The sequence below is a fragment of the Callorhinchus milii genome, unplaced genomic scaffold (genome assembly GCF_018977255.1).
Source record: "Callorhinchus milii isolate IMCB2004 unplaced genomic scaffold, IMCB_Cmil_1.0 Scaffold21, whole genome shotgun sequence".
Classification (NCBI taxonomy): domain Eukaryota; kingdom Metazoa; phylum Chordata; class Chondrichthyes; order Chimaeriformes; family Callorhinchidae; genus Callorhinchus; species Callorhinchus milii.
In genome coordinates this window covers 8,364,397-8,384,136 of record NW_024704762.1, presented here as the reverse complement: position 1 = coordinate 8,384,136, position 19,740 = coordinate 8,364,397, and the positions used below count along the sequence as shown (strand labels likewise).

Below are 19,740 nucleotides of genomic sequence, written 5' to 3'. Positions count from 1 at the left end.
GTGGAAGGAAAAGATTGAGGGCTCCCCTCTCTCATCACTAATGTGCAATCACACTCTAGTACCTGTGTTACATTTAAATCATCTGGATCTCTCAATGTGAGTATCCATTATTCTATATACAAACAATCCAAATAGCCTTTATTCTATGAAGTCTTATTAGATTTCCCATTCTAAATTCTTGGCTACAATAATCGCTTCTTTTTTAAGCAATCTGCATATCTTGGCCTCTGTATATAAATCATCATATTTTTTATAGTAATTTATCCTCTGGGATAAAGTTAGCAATTTTTAAGAGAAGCCAGATAGATGCTGGTATTTGTAAGTTATATTTTCAGTTGTTTAAACCAACACTCTCTGTTCTCTCTTACTTCTCTTTACTCTTTATTCGTTTTTCTCTTTCTGTTTGGCTTTTTGGGTCTGACTGTTTTGCTTCGTATCACATTTTTTGATGCTGATCACTGTGTGTGTGTGTGTGTCTCCTTATCTCTAATCCTCATCATGCCTCTATTTTTCCCAGACTCAGAATTAGCACTGATGTACAACGACACATCCGTGTTAGAGAACCATCACCTGGCTGTGGGCTTCAAATTGCTGCAGGACGAAAACTGTGACATCTTCCAGAACTTGACCAAGAAACAGCGACAGTCCCTCCGCAAAATGACCATCGACATGGTGAGTAAGGACCACATGTCTGTGTGGCATTGCCACATCTGGCCTCCTTCAGCCTCTATGCCCCCCACCCTCTGTAATTCCGTCCGCTTTGCCTCGTTCCTTCACACGCCTCCGTCAAGACCAATCGCAAGACACTCTTCTTCGACCGTGCCTTCGGTCACCCTCCTACCCCCTACCCTCCCTGTGCTCCCACCCCTCCTGATCCCAACCACCAGCTCGGGTGTGGATTCCTGTCTGTTCCAGCACCTTGGAACATCCTCCTGATGTGAAAGGCGCTTTACAAATGTAATTTGTTGTTGTTGTTGCTGCTGCTATCTATTAAAGGGGGCCAAAGTTGGAATTCTCTCTTCGAAAGGAGTCCTGGTGGTGAGACCAAGTGTTTTAAAAACCAAAAAAAAAGTTCTGATAGTGAGAAATGTTCCTGTCATAATGAAGATGTTTAGGAGCAGCTCAGCTTTTGACAGAACCAAAAAGACTCAGCTCAGTATGATTCACTAAGAATAAGAATAATAATCCTTGCATTTGATATAGCACCTTATCATGTTTTCAAGATGCATAAAGTGAATTTACTGTATATATTGTGGGTGAAACGCAGCAGCCAATTGCGCACAACAATGTCCCACAAACAGTCATGGATCGAGTAGCCAAATTATCATTTTTTTGGGGGGGTCTTTCAGAAGAGAAAAGATAATATACTGTTAAATTATTGGTAAGATCCTATGGTATGATGTTTGGATGTTTCTGGTGAGATCAACTTACTATTTTCCTCAACAACAACTTCGATCCTAATTTTTCTGTTCTGATGCAGGTTCTAGCGACAGACATGACCAAGCACATGAGTTTATTAGCAGACTTAAAGACTATGGTGGAAACAAAAAAAGTTACAAGTCTGGGTGTTTTACTGCTGGACAATTACTCTGACAGGATACAGGTAAGCCTAAGGGAATAAATTACATTTTATTTCTTTGTATATTGAGCGACATTACTCCAAAGCATTGATTTATATTGAAGGTACTTTGTATTCTCGGGTATTTTCCCCAGTCTGACTGAGGATTTGCTGGTCCTGTTACTCTGGGATGTCTCACCCATCTTCATATGTGAGCTCAGACAATGAATGTCAGCAAACTGTTAGACAATGGAGGGGGAAGAGGAAGAAAACACTCCCAATCCTAGCTTCACCCAACATCCACCAATAAAGATAATTTCAGGCAGGATACACTGTCGAGCAACCAACATCCAGAATCCTAATCAAGTTACCTCCTCCCTAGCTTGGGGTACTAAGTCCAATTTTGGCATCCATTACAAATTCAGCTAACAGCACAGACAGTGATCAGAAATTCCAACATGAGCATCTTGTCATTTGCAGGTTCTCCAGAATATGGTTCACTGTGCAGACCTCAGCAATCCCACAAAACCCCTGGAGCTGTACCGGAAGTGGGTGGATAAGATCATGGTGGAGTTCTTCTATCAAGGAGATCAGGAGCAGGAGCGAGGAATGGATATCAGCCCAATGTGCGACAAGCACAGTGCCTCGGTTGAGAAGACCCAGGTTGGTGAGCAGAATATTGGAAGGGGATGGGCTTTGTTTCAAATTGTTTTTCTCTTCCCTGTGGTCAGGGAAACCACTTACATAGTTAGTATGTTGTGGACAATGAATAATTGCATTCAGATATGATCACCTGTTCAGGTGAATGTTAAAGATCCCATGGCACTATTCGAAAAGAGAAGGGAGTTTCTCTCTCTCGGTGTCCTGGCCAACAACCTCCCCAAATAAAATCGGTTGCTCATTCTATGGTTGTTTGTGGGACATTGCAGTGCACAAATTGGCTGCCGTGTTTTGCCCACAAAATACACAATCACTCCACTTTACTGTGAAGCACTTTGAGATGTCTCAAAGCGCTTCACAGAATATACTGTAAAGTCAATTGACTATGTATTTTGTGGGCGAAGAAATCTCATCTCACATCTAATTGGTTTAGCTCTAATTTTAAGATTGTGTCCCACTGATTTGGGCAATTGGAAATTGGAAAAAAGGTTCCATTCCAGACTTTAATAAAGGATCGCGTGTAACAATTTTACTCACCATATCTTGTTCCTTTTGGACAGGTTTCATTTATCGATTACATTGTGCACCCTCTATGGGAAACCTGGGCAGACCTGGTACACCCAGATGCTCAAAACCTTTTGGACGCACTTGAAGATAACCGGGAGTGGTTCCAAAGTATGATTCCTCACAGCCCGTCCTCACCGGCTCCCAGAGAGGACAGGGCAAAGGATGCCGACAAGGATAGCCCCAGCACGGGTGATAAATTCCAATTTGACCTCACGCTGGATGAGGACAAGGGACTGGAGCTCAAGGAAAACAAGTTAACAGTGGAAGTGGATGAAGATGCCAGTAGCAGCGATAATAGACCCACGGATGCTGAATCCCAAATGTCGGTAATGCAGGGGACAATTGACACCCAAGTAAAGGGTGCCCCCAAGAGCATACATGAGAAATTCTTAAAGAAATCTCGCCTGCAGAAGAAGAAAATCTCAGGTTCAAGTCCCAAGTCTCCGACCCCAAAGATTGTGGACCTTGAGAATAATCTGGGGGAACTGAAAGAAGAAATCACGGAGGTCGTGCAGTCGAAATCCACCGCGGGAAATGCACCGTCAAATATTTCAGGAACTGCAGTACGAAGTTCTGTTGACAAAGAGGGGAATGTGGCATTTCACCCCCTGGGTACGTAACCAAAAATATATAAGAAGACCATCTCTGCTCTTTTATGGTATTTAAGCACACAATTTACCCGTTGCTTTCAACAGCAAGCAACTGGAGTCTTGTTGCCAACTGGTTCCCTTTTTCTTTGAGGACACGAGAAGAAAAATTTTTTTATTGCCGCAATCACTATTTGGCCGTTGCGGAAATAGTGGTTGATTTCTGGCCTTCTCTCAGCGGTGTGGGCGAGAGGGGATGAGATGAGATAACCCGACGAAGAGCGTGATGAGATAAATCGCTAGAAGAAAAAAAATGTAATTGGTTTTAACGAGCAGTAGGAATATTTTAGAACCCGGCTTGGGAAAAAAAAATGTTTCTGTTTTTTATTTTTTTTTAAAAAAAGGAAAAAAAAATTAAAGTAAATTGCTAAATGAACTGGGGAAAAGCTGCGAGTACTAACAGCCGAAAACAGCAATGGTTCCATCAAATTTGTACAAAGGATCAGAATAGAAAACCAAATTTGCTGCCTTATCAGGATGTAGCTGGCACCAGAATCCTGGATATTTATTCTTGTTCGAAACTTTGGAAGGTGATTGTCAATTCTTTTTAGAACAAACAGTAATTTTTTTTAAAATGAGTATTTTTAACAATTTACCACCTGATTATGTGAACCTTAGTTTGGGCAAGTTTAGGGAACACTATCTATGACTCTTGACATCTGTGTTGGCACCTGTGTGTATGCGTGTGTGTGTGCAGGCAGTGCATGTTTTCATCCTTTGGCTAAAATACAACATCATGCATATTGGACCCTTATTGGTAACATAGGTCTTATGTTGAATGTGCCTTCCTTCACTCCTACTCCCCGCATAGTTAAGAATATTGTTCACTCTTTCTCCCCCTCCCAACCACAAACCCCCGGGGCTTTTGTGAGATGGAGGTGTGTGAATTTCTTTGGAATATTAAATGATTGCTAGCAAAACATATTGAAATCTCATCATTAGACTCAGTGCAAGTTTATTCATCAGCATAGTTTATTTCATGAAGATCAATCTATTGAGGTTAAGGTTGTCAAGCTACCAAGACAATGAAATATAAGAGGCTTGTAACCGCAGGGTTTGTTGGCAAAGAGGATTGTTTGATTGTATTATTGGGTTGTTCCCTTAAAGACAGAGAATTTAATCTAGTGGGAGGGGGAGAGGTAAAGGGGATTAGGAGGTATGTGAGAAAGAGAGGATGTTTAAAAATGGGCTGTAAAGGTCTGCACATTCCTCACGTTAAACTGGTGAAATACTGCCTGAATTGGAGGTGAAAAACAAATAATTATAAGTCCAAATTGAGGTTTGACTGAAGAAGTCGGAAGGCAAGTTTGCATTGGGAAAATATAAACCAAGCATAACATCATCCCTCCCCTCTACCCAAAGAAAGGGCTCCTGTGAGCTGTATCAAAACTTTAAAGTGGAATCAGTTAATTTTATCAGTTGGCCGGTTACTTGCGTGTTGAGCTTGGTTGGAGAGAACAGAAGGAATAGGATAAAGGAAATGGAAAACGTCCACTTTATCTTTTACCAGCATTGCTTTGATGAATTCCACTGAATCCAATTAATTTTACCTTGAAGTAGAAAGGTGACATTTTTTCCTCCCAATATGTTTTATTGTTGCTGAAACTAGAAGGCCCAAACTTCACTTAGTGAGCTGATCAAAAGCCAGTGTATAGAAGCACATAATCCCCATGTGTGTTCTCATTCTATGGTATCCTAATTATTCCAAACTCGAGCATTGACAATCCATTCCAAATTGACTGAATTAACGTTATTTACTCCTAACATGTGAAAGTATTGATTCTCGCAAAACGTTCTGACATGCAGTTATAATTCTCCATTATATTGATCCAAAAATATTGAACCTTCTAGACCAAACTGTTCATCCTTTGTAGCCAGTCACCCAGTTTCTCTGATGTTCTAATAACTTTGGCACCTGTGGCACACAGGTTTTCGCTTTACACTTAAACCACAAATTACAACCAGATTCTGAAGCATCTCCATGGTCCACTATACACGAGTACAACAACTCATTTGTCTCTTAACAAGTAATGAGCGTAGAAGAGTGTCTTTATCAGCACCTCAGTCTATTTATCCTTGATGGTGCCTGCACTTTCAAGTTTTTAAAAAACTTTAGACTTACCAGTTCACCTTCCTCATGTGCACCTCTGTGCACTTTAACTAATCTGCCTCAAATCCAGTAATTCATCAGAAGAGTATTCTCACCAGTGCCTCGGTATATTAATTCCATCTGCCTCAGGTATCTCAAAGAGAGAGAAATTCTAATAGCCAAGGATAGAGTCCGATTCCACACAACTCTGGTGGCTTTGGAAGCTATTTTGTCTCTGTGGCATGTTCTTAAACATGTTCTTGAGTATTGGAGAGCTCCCGGGACGTTCAAAAGAAAGGTTGACCTTGCATCTCACAAGTGCCAATTGCGCGTTAATTATTTTGCCCTGTCTCACGTGAAGAATCTGGATGACACCATAAACCTTCAGAGCCAAAGCTCACTTTTTAACATACTCATCCGAACTGCGGACAATCAGCTACGGCCCTAACTGCAATCCCAAACAACATGTAATTTTTTTGTAATCTATACACTTCCTTCTAGACGCGTTCGCATTGAATTGATACCATCAGATTGTATCTGTAACAATGAACAGAAGGTTTTCTACACGGCTCTGCATGAGGTCATATGAAGGATTTTATATTTTTAACTTGTCACTGCCAAGCGAGTGATCAGTGATGGTTTCACTGAGAGGCAATCCTTTCTGTGTCACTGAGGTACAGTTAACAGGGCAAACTTCTGTCTGTATCATATAGTATGCTGTATAATACAGAGTTTTAACCCTCCTGTGGATATTATATAACAAGATTGTGTGTTGCTAGAGTATTATACTCTTGTATATGAATGTTACTTGGGCGTAGTGATCAGCAATCCTGAATATATAACACATATTATTATAACACACTTCACGTTACCTGTGTGTAGTACTCGTGTATATTAATAGTACTGTCATACCAGGTATACCAATCCTGTATATATTCGGCAACAAATCTGTGATACACTTGCTGAGTTATAGCGCTGAAAATTTATATACACAATGTGTGCTAATGTGTGTTATGTTCCTGTGTACATTGTAGAACACACAGAAGTCTATTTAGTTCCATCTTTTGAAACAAATCAAGTAAAATGGAACCCACTTTGCATTTTTAGCTGGAGCATTCTTCTGCACGGTATATGAAACGAAGACCAGATGGTGGGTCTCTGTGCAGTTATGGAGTAAAGGTGGAAGGCTAAGAACAGGGGGAAGTGACAGCACAGGAACGGGGCATTTGGCCTAACTACTCCATGGCAGAGTTTATACAATTCACGCAGGCGTTTATCCATTAAACTTTAGGTATTAGGACAATACAATGATAGACTAAAAAAAGAACTGGTCTCTCTCGTTTCCTCTACTAACACCTCATTTTCAGCTCCAGCTGCCCTTCCTTGTCAGTGTGTAGACACAGTTGGCCGATGTCATTGGAGTGCCAACCAATATTATTTCCAAACCAAACTTTTGTCGCAAACACCAAGCTTTTGAATAACCCAGTTGGTTATTTATTCAAATCCATTCCCGGGTGCTGGGATGGATCGGAACTTTTACAATGAGCCTTTTATGTGTATATGTTAATGCTGTTACTGTCCAACAATCGTAATTCCTTTCTCTGTTTTTACAGTTCTTTCAATTATCTTCCCCATTCGCACTGCGTTTAATTGTTGTCCCGGGTTATTTTGTAAAGTATAATATTTATTCCGGTCTGTACATGAGCATCTCCCATGAAGGAGAGGTGCGAGTCTCTGTTTAAAGCTCTTATTTAGAGTCCAACTATTACTGATTGCTGAAAATGCTGTAGATACAATATACCTAATGCTGCTCAATATAAACTCTTCAGTAATATATTTGTGCACCCAATGTACTCTGGGACTGGGGCTGTGCCTTAACCTTTTTAAGATATCCCTTAAAACCACTTGCAAAAGATAACAGAAGCAACAAAAAAAAACCTTTCTGTGCTCCTTCCAGTCCTCATGTGTCCCCTCTCTCCCCCAGACAGGATCAACAAATAATTCCTTGGTTAATTTGGTAACTGGTGAGCCAAACTTGCACTTGTGCCAAATTCCATTAAATTGTTTGAAGCGCATTTGTGCTGGCACCATTCATCAACTAGAGAAAGACTGATGCCATCGTTTTTCATTCTATGTTAGGAAGGAGTAGCCATGAGACGTTTAAGTGAAATAAGAAGAACCATCATCTACAAACACGTCTCGTTTAGCTTTTCTACATTTTTTTTTTTGCTTGAGAAGCAAAATCTCATCAGTTCTGTGAGCTGTTGTTCTTTCGGGAGCAGAATTATTTTTTTAAATCAAATTTCTTTCCTTTTAAAAAAAATAATAAAATTTTAAGTGTCACAAGGTGTAAGGCATACTTTACCTAATTTTATGTATGTTTTAAAATGTGTGTGTGTGTGTGTATGTGTTGGGGGGGAATAGAGATAGAGATATTATTTAGGTCTCACTGCTCCACGACTGTCCACAAACAGAATATGGTGTGAAGGAATTCTATTGCAAGCAATCTGCGAAAAATCTATAAAGCTAGTTATAAGGAGTGTGTGTAAGAGTGACCTTGGGTTGATTCCTTTGCCTTCCTGTAGAATTTTGAGTGATGTTTTGCTTCTAACTATTATTTCAATCCATAATTTGACTGCTCATCTGACAGATCCACTACCCATCCCATTCCATTCCACCTCTATATGAAACAAAGAATAGAAAAAAGGCAGGATGCCCTCCTTGTATATGTTTGTCAGACAGATTTATACAACACGAGGGTAACAAAGTACAGTATCTGCACTGAGTAGTTTGCTCAAGCACTTGGATGCAGTTATTTGGGACAATATAGGCTCAATCTTGCAGCCTTTCCCATATGAACCAGGACCCTATACTTTTATGCACTGGAACTTTTTTCCCACCCACTGAGGAAGGTGCATTTTGACCACAAACACATCCTGTATTAGTGTTGAAATACTTCAGAAGAAATTCCTGAACATAAATGTTTAAATCGCATTAAATTTACTGTCTCTTCACATGAACCATTCTGCTGAATGCCATAAGTCAACCAGACAGTGTGAGGATCAGGGTTGAGATTTATTCGAGTACCTTGTCCTAACAGTGACACCAAACAGATGGAGTCAGTGTATCACAGATCTTAGACCAAATAGTCCTTGGCAATTTTTTCGCATTTTGTTTGCAATACGATTATGTGTTCATGTCACGATACGTGGTATCATAATGTTGAAACTGACTCAAAACCTCTTCACCTTTGCCAGTAAAAATATGTTGGCAGCAACCTTTCCACAAAGGTAATGTTCTTTACAGCGTCAATCCTTCAGAGATTGAGTTCCCTTTAAGTTCAATTGGCAAGATCGCCGTTCAATAATGAGCCACGTACACTCAGAAGGTTTGAGGGTCAATCTCCAATTTGAGTTAGACGATGTAACTGATAAGGGTGCGACAATTGGCTTCTGTGTTCTGGGCAAGAATATTATTCTTGCATTTGCAGAATGAATACTCCTTGATTAAGTTCAAGACTTGGGTGATGTTCCAAAAGGGCAATTGAACCAAGGGAACAGGACCCTAAGCACAAGTCACTGCCTTCAGGAGAGGAGAAAAATAGTGGGTGACAAAAGCATTCTGAGTTTAATTAGAATTCAGTACGTGTCAGAATGTGAGAACTTGGCGTTAGTAATTTATTTTACTGACTTAATTTTTTGGGGTTTATTTTCAGATGAGACACCTCCATAGGAGCACGGAAGGTTCACTTTTTATGAATTTTTTGTATAATTTTTCAAACAGTGACATTTCCTGACACTGGACTGTAGAAAACGAGCAGCCCTGGTCCCAACGATCGATCTAGTGATTGGTATGTCAGCTCCATCATAGGCCAGATGAGAATTCCTAGATTTCCTTCTGAATTGAACAATGAACCCCTATGTTGGGGTATAATGCTCCTGTCTATGTTATATATTTATGTACTCTGTGTTATTGGGGTGTAAAGCTCCCTGTATATTTTATATAACATGCTGTGTGTTATTCGGGTATAATAGGCCTGTCCACGTTTTATAACACTCTGCATTACAAGGGTATATATATTAGAGGTGTCCAACATTCTGTATGTATAATAGAACACACCATGTGTTACTAGGTATAACACTCCTGTACATATTATATAATAACACACCATGTGTTACTGAGTATCACATTCCTGTCTATGTATATATTATACAACACACTGTGTTATAAAGTATAACACTCTTCTATGTACAATATAATAACACACCATTTGTTACTGGGTATAATGCTCCTGTCTATATAATGTTTTATGGGGTAAACCTTACATAACATACGGTGTGTTGCTGGGGGTATAACGGTTCTATCTATATTATATAACACACAGTGTGTTAACTGAGTATAACACTCCAGTATATTTCAATCTGATGCAAGACGAAACAGGGCAGTTTTGCTCAAGTCACTATTCAGTTCGCATGGGCGTAAAATGGCTTGTAGAATTGGGAATGTCTTTTTTCTGGAATCAGTATTTTCATCTGGCCATGGAACGATTTGTTTGTTAAGGAAACCAAAAGTGAAGACACCCCAAGCTAAAGGACTTCTTTTGGACAATATTTGAATCTGTACAGTGTCTTGTGCACAAACACGGCTTGTTTGGTTTTCTTCTAACCGAGTCTCACTCTTGTACTTTGTACAAATTTTTTTTATAACAAAAAGCACAATAAAATTCTTGAAAGCACGAAATCCGCACCTGAATCCAAGGTGCCGTTCGGTTACTCTTTTCACGTGTGCTTGTTGGTTCAATCTGATGCAAGGTTTGTAACCCATTAGTTGGCACACATGGGTCGCACACATCACTCACTGTCGTTTTCGTGGCTATTTAAATCCTTCCTCTGCTTGTTTGTGTCAGTTATTGGGTATGTTGGGTGTCTGTTATTGTAAATATTATCCTTGTTTGTGTGTTAATCGCCTCACTCTTCCCCATTGATGTGCATGCACTCTGTTAATTTGTCTTGCAACAACTTCTGAAAACGCACCAAAGCTCTTAATTAAATATTCAACGTTTAATGCCCCAGCACCTCCCTACCTCTCTCACCTGCTTACACCCTACTCCTCTTTCAACAACAATTTGAATTTATACAGCACAGTTTTTTTTGTTATGGTGTTTATCGACTGCTTTTTATTGATCACTGAATTATCAGTCACTCACACAACCGGGTTTCAATTACAACACATCAAAATAACCTAAACTGGTGAGCGCAAAAACAGAAATAAAATGTCCCAATGGTTTGTTGTGTCCTGGCCAACCATCCCTCAACTTAAACTGGTCACTCACTCCGTGGCTGTTCGTGGGACATTGCCTTGTGCAACGAGCTGCCGTATTTTGCCCACAAAATACAGTCAATGCGCTTTACAGTAAAACTCGACTTTGTTCAAATGCTCCGGAGTGGCTGTCACGACTGGTCGTCCGTCCCCTGTGAATTTGTGAGCAGTTTTTAACCCTCAGAAATTAAAATAACTTTGTAGCCCAACGGCCACGAATACTAGCCCAAAACATAGCCCCACGTTACGCGTCGCCTATATTACATTATAGGGGGAAGCGGAGTGACCAATTTAGGTTAATGCTTCTCTGAAACAGTGACAAGAAAAGCTCTTCGAAACCCAAAAAAGTTTTGCAGGGTTTTTCTTTTAAAAAAAAACCAAATACTAGGCACCCGTCCAATTGGGCGTGAAACCTGCCCAACCATTGCGTTGCCCCCTCAAATGCCTCGACGCACCAGCTCAATCAAGCGCGAACTCCGCCAATATCTCTCCCCAAAAGCTGCTGAAACTCTGGTCCGTGCCTTTGTCATCTCTCGTCTGGACTACTCCAACGCCCTCCTCGTCGGTCTCCCCTCCACTGCCATCCATAAAATCCAACTCATTCAGAACTCTGCCGCCCACATTCTCACCCGCACGAAACTCTGCTCTCCGATCCCCCCAGTCCTGGCCAGACTGCACTGGCTCCCTGTCCCAGAGAGGATCGATTTCAAGATCCTCCACTCCTCTGCACCCCCCGACCTCTCTGATCTCCTCGCTCCTCAAAACAGCACCCGTTGCCTTCGTTCCTCCAGGTCTGGCCTCCTCCTCGTCCCCCGAGTCCTCCGCTCCACCCTCGGCGGCCATGCGTTCAGCCACTGCGCCCCGAGGCTCCGGAACTGCCTTCCCCACTCCCTTCGCCTCGCTCCCCTCCCTTCCCATTGTCAGGTCTCTGCTGAAGACCTTTCTTTTCAGTCGCGCCTTTGGTCCCTCACCCCCTCCCCCCCCCCATTGGCTCAGTCCCGGGATCCGCAACTGTGAAGCGCTCTGAGACGCCGTCCGGCGTGGAGGGCACCATATAAATCCAAGTTGTTGTTGTTGTTGTTGCTGAACTGCACCGGCCTCCTACCGCCTCCAGGTAGCGCCGCGCATGCTAAATTATGAATGAGGTACCCCGCCCCCCCTCCCCACCTCATGTATTATCCAAACCAACTGGACTGTCCATACATAGTCCATTCATTTCACTTCGGTTGCGTTAATTTATTATCAATCGGTGATGGTGTGAGTGTGTGTGTGTTAGGGAGGAATATATTTTTTGCAGTAAATTGATTGGATAAGGAGATTGGGTGTGTTGCAAAGAAAACAGCCCATGAATAGTTAATCCCCATGGATAAATTATGCAGAATGATTATATTTTTTGCTGCATCTCTCTCTCTCTCTCTCTCTTTCTTCTCTTTCTCTCTCCCCCTCTCTCTCTCACACACACACACCCTTATCTCTCTTTTTCTCTCAATTTTCTCTCTCTCTATTTATACCCAGGCTCTGCTGGATTAATGCTTTTGCAAAAAAAAAAGAAAAACTCGATGCAGAAGCATTTCAATCAACAAAATATCTGGTGAAACAAGTCCAAAGACAGTGATGGTGGGGGGGTGGGGAGGGAGGGTGGGGGGGGGGGGTTGTTTGCTACTGTTAGTTACTGTGATGGAAATGCAACACACAATAACATGACCCAATCCTGACAGTTGCAGCTCAGGCTCTTTTTATGGAATGTTAGTGATTTATTTGCAATGATTATATATATATACACATCTCTCTCTCTCTCTCTCTATATATATATATCTATTATAATCGAATTTTTTTTAAAAATGAGACGTAAATTGACTCCGAATGAAAACCCAAGGGATGCTGAAGTTGCCCCCCGTTCCCTATTGGTTGCCTGGTGGGCTGTCAATCAGGGGCTGGCCAGGCGAAGTCCCTCCCCCTCTCCCCCTCCCCCCTCGGACGGTGACGTCTGGACGGAGCTGTCAATCAAGTGCTGCAGGTACTGGGGACTGGGGACTGCTGCAGTGTCTGTGCAGAGCAGCGCAGGAGGTAACCAACGCTTTAAAGGTAAGGAAGGGGCAATAGCCAGGGCCAGAAGGCAAGGAGCACATCCCCCCCCTCCCCCCCCCCCCCCCCCCCTCCACATCACCCCCCCCCCCCCCCCCTCCTCCCCTCCCCACTCCCCACACAGACACAGGGTGCAATGCGTTCTCTTATCCGCAATTATCCTTTTTTTTTATTTTATTGCAACCCTGGATTTTATTTGCAAAAATTGCAACTCCTTTCCCCCCCCCCCCTCGACTCCCCTCTTTCTCTTCTTCCCCCCCCCCCCCCCATAACCTTCATTTGACATATGATGTAACAGAATTGTGCTCAGAGAATTGGGGGTGGGTGGGGGGGGTGGGGTGGGTGGGGGGGGGTGGGGGTTGCAATCCTAAAAGATGCATATTTGCTTAACATGTAGGTATGGTTTTGCGGAGGGTTTGATAAATGGTTTGGAACCGACACAGAAATTGATGGCGATCTTCTGGCCATTGATTCCTGCTCGTTAATCCCATTCATCCACCCATGTCATTGCTCCTGTGGAGTCCCTCCTTCCTCTCCGGGCATTAGAGGCGATGCGAATACGGGTTGGGAGCAGATCAGTAGACGACTGCACGTAGTTGTTTGGTTTGAGCAAAGGAGAGCAGAAAGCCAGTGGTCAAATCAACACGATGGTTAGTTCCTTGATCAGGAAGCGTCCAAGGTAACTGACGCACAACATATAGCATGGTTTGGATGTTTCCTTCCTTCCTTGCTGGGGAATTGCTCATCAATCATAATCATAATCATAATAATAGCAACAATCCTGTGGGGGGTTTTATTTCCCGTTTACGGTATCACCTTCTCCGCCAGGCTCTTAAGATAAACGGTTGCAAAGATTGACTTCAAAAAATAAGTCTGAAAATAAAAATGCAATACGTTGTATCAACCATTGTATCGATGGATTATGTACATTGTGTCTTGTCGAGTGGGTCATGGATACAATGCACACAGTCTGGGGATATAAATATAAATATTTATGTAATGTAAATATAGATATTTATATATATATATAGTGCGGTAGCAAACATTACTGCACCATTGCAGCCTCGTTTCGTTCAGTGGAGGAAGGAAGATCTGCTTCGCTGTATGTCTTTGGCACTCGGATTCAGAAGTGTCCAGTAGAGGGCATTTGGGTTTCAGCTGTGAGACTGTTCCAAGGTTTCGCCCACAAAATGTACAATTAATTCTCTTCACCGCGTATTTGAGACGTCTCAACGACGTGATAGGGCGCCCTAACAAATGCAAGGATTGTTATTGTATTATAGGTTTTATCCCTGTTATTCCCGAAGAATAACATTTACCCGGAAGAGGTCATTATGATTGCCCGCTGTTTATAAGATATTATGCCCAGGTTTAGATCTGCCCATTATTAGGGGAGTATTTTAATGCCAGTTTATTGTATTGCATGTCTTATCTGATTGTGTCCAGTATCTCCGAGAGCTATCACTGCCTTTATTTTCCACGTATATTTATTTTCCTTTGGAATAAACTGACGCGCTTTAATTTCTTACAATCTCCATACTTAGGGTAGGGTGGGGTGGGGGGGGGGGGACACTGAAAGACTATTTCTTGATTCATACCCCCCTTTTTTTTGTTCCGTTCTCCTCAACCCGGCTTCTGAAATGCTCAGGTTGAGGACGGCAATCCACGACCGTTTGCCATGGAATAGTTTAGTGAAGCACCCACCAAAATGAATTCACAATGTGATTTCACATCCCAGCACCTTCTCCATCACCGTCATGTTGTCAGCGGAGCAAGAGGGGAGTGGGTTTCTGAGTGGCAAGGTATCCGCATCACCAACCAAGGGGATAGATAGGGGAGGGAAAAGAAAGCCAAAAGTACGGCCAAAGAGGTACCTACGTCTTGAAGTTAGAGGCCACAACAGGGGGGAGCGGAGATTTGAGAGAAAGGAATAGCCTCCGTCCACCCAGCCCGGCCCGGCCCGGCCCAGCACAAACTGGTCAACATTTAAGGTTCTTATCATTTTCTTTTTTTTTAAAAAAAATTATAATTGGGGATAAACAGTTTCTGTCACAGACAGTTAACAATGTGAAATTCTCTCGGTCCAGCAGCCGGCAACTCGACTGCAACTCACGTAGCAATCACACGTCTAGGCCCCAGGGTCTGTTTGAGATGGAGGGGAAGCAGGAGCTGAATGTCCTTGCTCGAGTTGGGGCGGGGAAGTGTAGAGGTCAGAACAGTCTCGTCAAAGCAGTCTTGTGGCTAACCTAGAGGGCTGGGGCAAACGCGAGGTTCTGCACAGTGAAATACGAACCTTTGTCCTGTTTTTTTTTGGGGGGGATCTTCACATAATAATAGTAATAATCCTTGCTTTTGACACAGCGCCTTATCACGCTGTTGAGACGTCTCAAAGCGCTTCACAGCATACACTGTAAAGCGGATTGACTGTGCATTTGGGGGTGAATCACGGCAGCCAATTGCGCACGGAGGTGTCCCACAAACAGCGGTGGATTGAGTGACCAGATTACTGTCATTATCATTTGTTTCTGAAGGGATTATTACCCCCGGAAAGGCGAAGTGATAAAAAGAGTTGTACTCCTCCTACTTCACTGCTTGAAACTGACTCGGGGATCACTTTCCCTGATGATAATCATTGCTCTGCCACCGTGTGATTGCGAGGCAGGATGAAATGCCAGTGTTGGTGCGAGCTGGCACTGTCTGCTGCGCTGGAGACCCAGAACTCTTTATTCCAATGACAGTTTCACACCCAAAGTGTGAAATTTCAGCCGACTAGCTCCCATCGTCGTCCCACTTGCCGCTGAAGGTGTGAATGTAAACCTGAATTCGCTGCTGCTGCTGCTGCTGTCGCATTTCAGGAACAGCTCATAGAACGGTTACGTTTTTACAGCACAGAAGGAGGCCATTCAGCCCATCGTGCGTGTGCCAGTTCTCCCAAACAGCTGCCCATTCGGTCCCACCGTCGTGTAGTTTTCTCGTAGCTTTTACTGTGCTTGATTTTCAAAGTGCAATGGTTGTAAATCGTAGAAATTAAATGCGTAAATGAAGCTGTGAATGCAAGGAGCTGTGCCTGAGCAGGGTGAAACCTCAGGCAAGGTTCCTTACTGCACACACCTCTGTTTACCCAACAGTAAGTAGGAGGAACCTGGTTATTTGTCGATAGGAGGATCACATTCCATGGGTAATAATCCCTAAAAAAAAACTCAATCCACGACTGTTTGTGGGACGCTGCTGTGTGCAATTGGCTGCCGCGTTTCGCCCACAAAATGCACAGTCAATCAACTTCACAATATATATTTGGTACAGTCTACGCTGTGAAGAGCTTTGAGACGTCTCAATGACGTGATAAGGCGCTATATCAAATGCAAGGATTATTATTATTATTATTAATATTGTCACTCACAGTGGTGTAAATTTGGTGCCCGGTTTCCTTTTCCAGATGGCTTCGGCAACAGACGCACGTTTTGGGCAGAAGGAATCCTCGGATCAGAACTTTGATTACATGTTCAAGATCCTGATCATTGGGAACAGCAGTGTGGGCAAAACCTCCTTCCTGTTCCGATACGCGGACGACTCGTTCACTCCGGCGTTCGTCAGCACTGTCGGGATCGACTTCAAAGTCAAAACTATCTACAGGAACGAAAAGAGGATCAAGCTCCAAATCTGGGTCAGACCTTCACCTCCTGTCTGTGTCCTTAGTTCCCTTCAGAAACCGTTCGCAGCCAGCGACTGGCTCCGACCTCCTGCTTGTCCCTCGTGCCCTCCCTTCCACCATCGGATATCAAATATCGAATGCGAGGATTATTATTAGATTATTTATTATTATCGCATTTAGCCACTACTCCCCGAAACTCTGGTTCACTCACCCTCCATCTGTCTGCCTTGCCCCCTCCTTCTCCATCTTCAGGTCATGCTTGAAGATCCTCTTCGACCGTGCCTATGGTCAGCTACCGCCCACCCCACCCCCACCCCCACCCCCACCACCAGCTCCGCCACTGTCAAGCGCTCTGGGGCGCTATCCTGCATGAGGGGCACTGTATAAATCCAAGTTGTTGTTGTTGTGTTACTGGTCTCTACTATTAACCCAGCTCCCTCACACTGACGGGCTCAGTAACTCCTCTCATCCAGTGCCATGTTTTACTGGCTGTACCTTGACTAATGTTAATCCAGCTCCCTCATGCTGCCAGATTCATCGACTCCACCCAACCAATGCCCTAGTTTCTCATTGTATTTGCACTGATGTTAATCGAGTTCCCTGGCACTGCCAGCCTCAGTTACCACTGCCGCCCAGTTAATGTAACCCACAGCTTGCAGTGTTGAAAACAGTTCAAACTGTACAGAGCAGGAACAAACAAAAAAACAAGTATTTCACTAGAGTACAGTGATTGCTCCCATCTCAGGACAATAATAATAATAATCGTGTGCCATTTGCTTCCTAAAGGACACAGCGGGTCAGGAGCGATACAGGACCATCACCACAGCTTATTATCGAGGGGCCATGGGCTTCATCCTGATGTACGACATCACAAACGAAGAGTCATTCAACGCTGTCCAGGACTGGTATGTTAGTCATCTCATTCCCGCAACCCCTCCGCCTTGTCCCCTCCCTCCCCACTTTCAAACCCCACCGCCTGAAGACCTTTTTTGATCGTGCTTACGGCCACCTCCTCCGCTCTCTCTCCTCCCTGGTTGGAGGTCAGACTCCACCACCGTCAAGTGCTCCGGGACGCTACCCCACCCCTGCGTGAACGGGCGCTATATAAATGCAAGCTGTCGTTGTTGTAAATCATTGTGCTTCGGGACGCTGCATCAAATGCAAGGAGCTGGTTGTGTTTGTTTTTGGGGAGGGGCGGCGGATTTCATTCTGAGAGAAGATGAAGATGTTGAAACGTCGTGTTTTTCAGGTCGACTCAGATCAAGACGTACTCCTGGGACAACGCACAAGTCCTGCTGGTGGGAAACAAGTGCGATATGGAGGATGAGCGAGTGGTGTTGGGAGAACGAGGACGGCAGCTGGCCGAGCATCTGGGTACGTGTCTCTCCAACCTTTGGGTAAAGTTAAACCAGATCAAGAAAAGCTTGCTTAGGCTTCCTTAGCTACATTCCTTTTTCATTCAATGAGGCTTTTGGCACCAAAACAGATGCAGTTGACAGGTGCCAAGTGACGGAGCTGATAATAATAATTATTGTAATAATAATAATACATAATAATCCTCGCATTTGATACAGCGCCTTATCACGTCTTTGAGACTTCTCAAAGCGCTTCACAGGATATACTGTAAAGTGAATTGACCGTAGATTTTGTGGGCGATTGCGCAACAGTACAAACACTCGAGGACTGAGTGACCAAATTATTATTAGTCTTATTTTTTGAAGGGATTATTACCGATCCGCCAATCGACTTAACAATCGGGTTCCTGCTTATGGCTGTGTAAACAGAGGCATGTGTGCGGAGTACCAAAACTTGCCAACGGCTTCACCCTGCACTGGATTGATGATGATGGGGGCGTTGATGGGGGGAGGGGGGTAGGAATTGGTGTAGTGTGATATAACGCTCGCTCTCTGGTTCCAGGGTTCGAGTATTTCGAAGCTAGCGCCAAGGACAACATCAACGTCAAGCAAACCTTCGAGAGGCTGGTGGACATCATCTGCGAGAAGATGTCGGAAAGTCTGGACGCAGCTGACCCCGCAGTGACCGGGGCCAAGCAAGGCACGCAACTCAACGACCAGCCAGCCCCTCCGCACCAGGACTGCGCATGCTAGAGATCCCCTCGTAACCTTCCCTCCCTCCCTCCCCCCATCCCCCATCCATCCCCTGCCCCGCTCGCCCTCAGAAACCCACCCCACCCCCACCAGATGGAAACACACAGCCCAAGGTCCCACTCGCTAGACAGTTTCCAATCAAACTCGGAACCGATGCGTAGGGATGCAGACCAGGGTCTAGTTGTCTGCCGATGTAAGTGTATGTGAAAGTCCTGATAAACTCACTGTGTGATGCTCCCCTCCCTATCACACTTTGTGACATCCTCTTCGCTACGCATCCCGCGCATGCTGTCCCTTCCCCCCCCCACCCACTCACCCCCGCAAGCCCATCCCCATTTCCCCCCCCCCACCCCCACCCTCCCACTTTCGCTGTTGAAAATATTAACTCGTAAGAAATGTGACAATCGCAATTTAATCAACTTCTCCCACCATCATCCCTGGACCAGGGCGGGGAGGGGATAGTAGTTCACAGAGCAATGATGATCAATGCTGTGGCTTTGTCAAAGGGAGAAACTTCTCCTGTGGTGTCTCAGTCACTGAAACAGAAAACTCTGGACGTTAACATTTTTCTTTTCTCCCCCTTTATATTCTTTTGCTCGCTCTTTTTCGTTCCTCATCTCTCTCTCTCTCTCTCTCTCTCTCACTTTCCCCAACACCTTCATCCTCAACACCTTCACCCTGGAGGAGGTGAACTGGCTCCAAGGTTGACATGTTTGACCACGGACCACGGAATCGAGCCTCTGTGGCGGTCTCGGTAGGTCCGGTTCCTGAGCCAGGTTGGGCCACAGTACTTCAGGGAACTGCTGGTGACGGCACAGCCCAACCTGGACTCATCGGCAGGACTCGGAAGGGCATTTCTTTCCATTTTGTTTCGTCTCTTTCGCTCCATTCTTCTGTTAACTTCTGAGATCAAATGAATACCGGTCATAATCTGATATGACTGTAGGAGATCTCTGATTCCAGTTCTCCATCTCTCGCCCTTCCTTTTTCTCCATTTCTTCTCCAGACGCAACAACGTTCAGGCCTGACAATCGGACACATGCAGGGATCTAGAA

General features: G+C 44.0%; 2 protein-coding genes across 5 annotated transcripts in view; both read left to right on the top strand.

Annotated features, from left to right (window-relative positions):
* Positions 1-10,261, top strand: part of LOC103182008 (cAMP-specific 3',5'-cyclic phosphodiesterase 4C) — a 78,772-nt gene extending 68,511 nt beyond the window's left edge. For 3 of the 4 annotated variants that reach the window (XR_006085643.1, XR_006085642.1, XR_006085644.1), the window contains 6 exons: positions 518-672; positions 1,481-1,603; positions 2,039-2,221; positions 2,779-3,397; positions 7,661-7,777; positions 9,237-10,261. Coding sequence is in view for 1 of the 4 variants with exons in the window: in XM_042342720.1 (XP_042198654.1) it covers positions 518-672; positions 1,481-1,603; positions 2,039-2,221; positions 2,779-3,397; positions 9,237-9,253 (1,097 nt within the window). In the remaining 3 variants the exon portion in view is untranslated. The remainder of the gene's footprint in view (positions 1-517; positions 673-1,480; positions 1,604-2,038; positions 2,222-2,778; positions 3,398-7,660; positions 7,778-9,236) is intronic. The other variant, XM_042342720.1, reaches the window with a different exon arrangement.
* A 2,573-nt stretch (positions 10,262-12,834) lies between these two features.
* Positions 12,835-18,710, top strand: LOC103182007 (ras-related protein Rab-3A). Its single transcript, XM_042342700.1, has 5 exons — positions 12,835-12,925; positions 16,362-16,589; positions 17,364-17,482; positions 17,827-17,951; positions 18,495-18,710. The coding sequence occupies exons 2-5, from the start codon at positions 16,362-16,364 to the stop codon at positions 18,683-18,685; spliced, it is 663 nt and encodes a 220-aa protein (XP_042198634.1). The 5' UTR covers positions 12,835-12,925; the 3' UTR covers positions 18,686-18,710.
* Positions 18,711-19,740: the final 1,030 nt, after the last annotated feature.

Excerpts from the sequence above, each read along its gene's own strand:
- LOC103182007 (XM_042342700.1), top strand. The coding sequence starts at position 16,362 with ATGGCTTCGGCAACAGACGCACGTTTTGGGCAGAAGGAATCCTCGGAT. Across the intron at positions 17,483-17,826 it reads TTCAACGCTGTCCAGGACTG|GTCGACTCAGATCAAGACGT; the intron begins GTATGTTAGTCA and ends CGTGTTTTTCAG. Across the intron at positions 17,952-18,494 it reads GCAGCTGGCCGAGCATCTGG|GGTTCGAGTATTTCGAAGCT; the intron begins GTACGTGTCTCT and ends CTCTGGTTCCAG.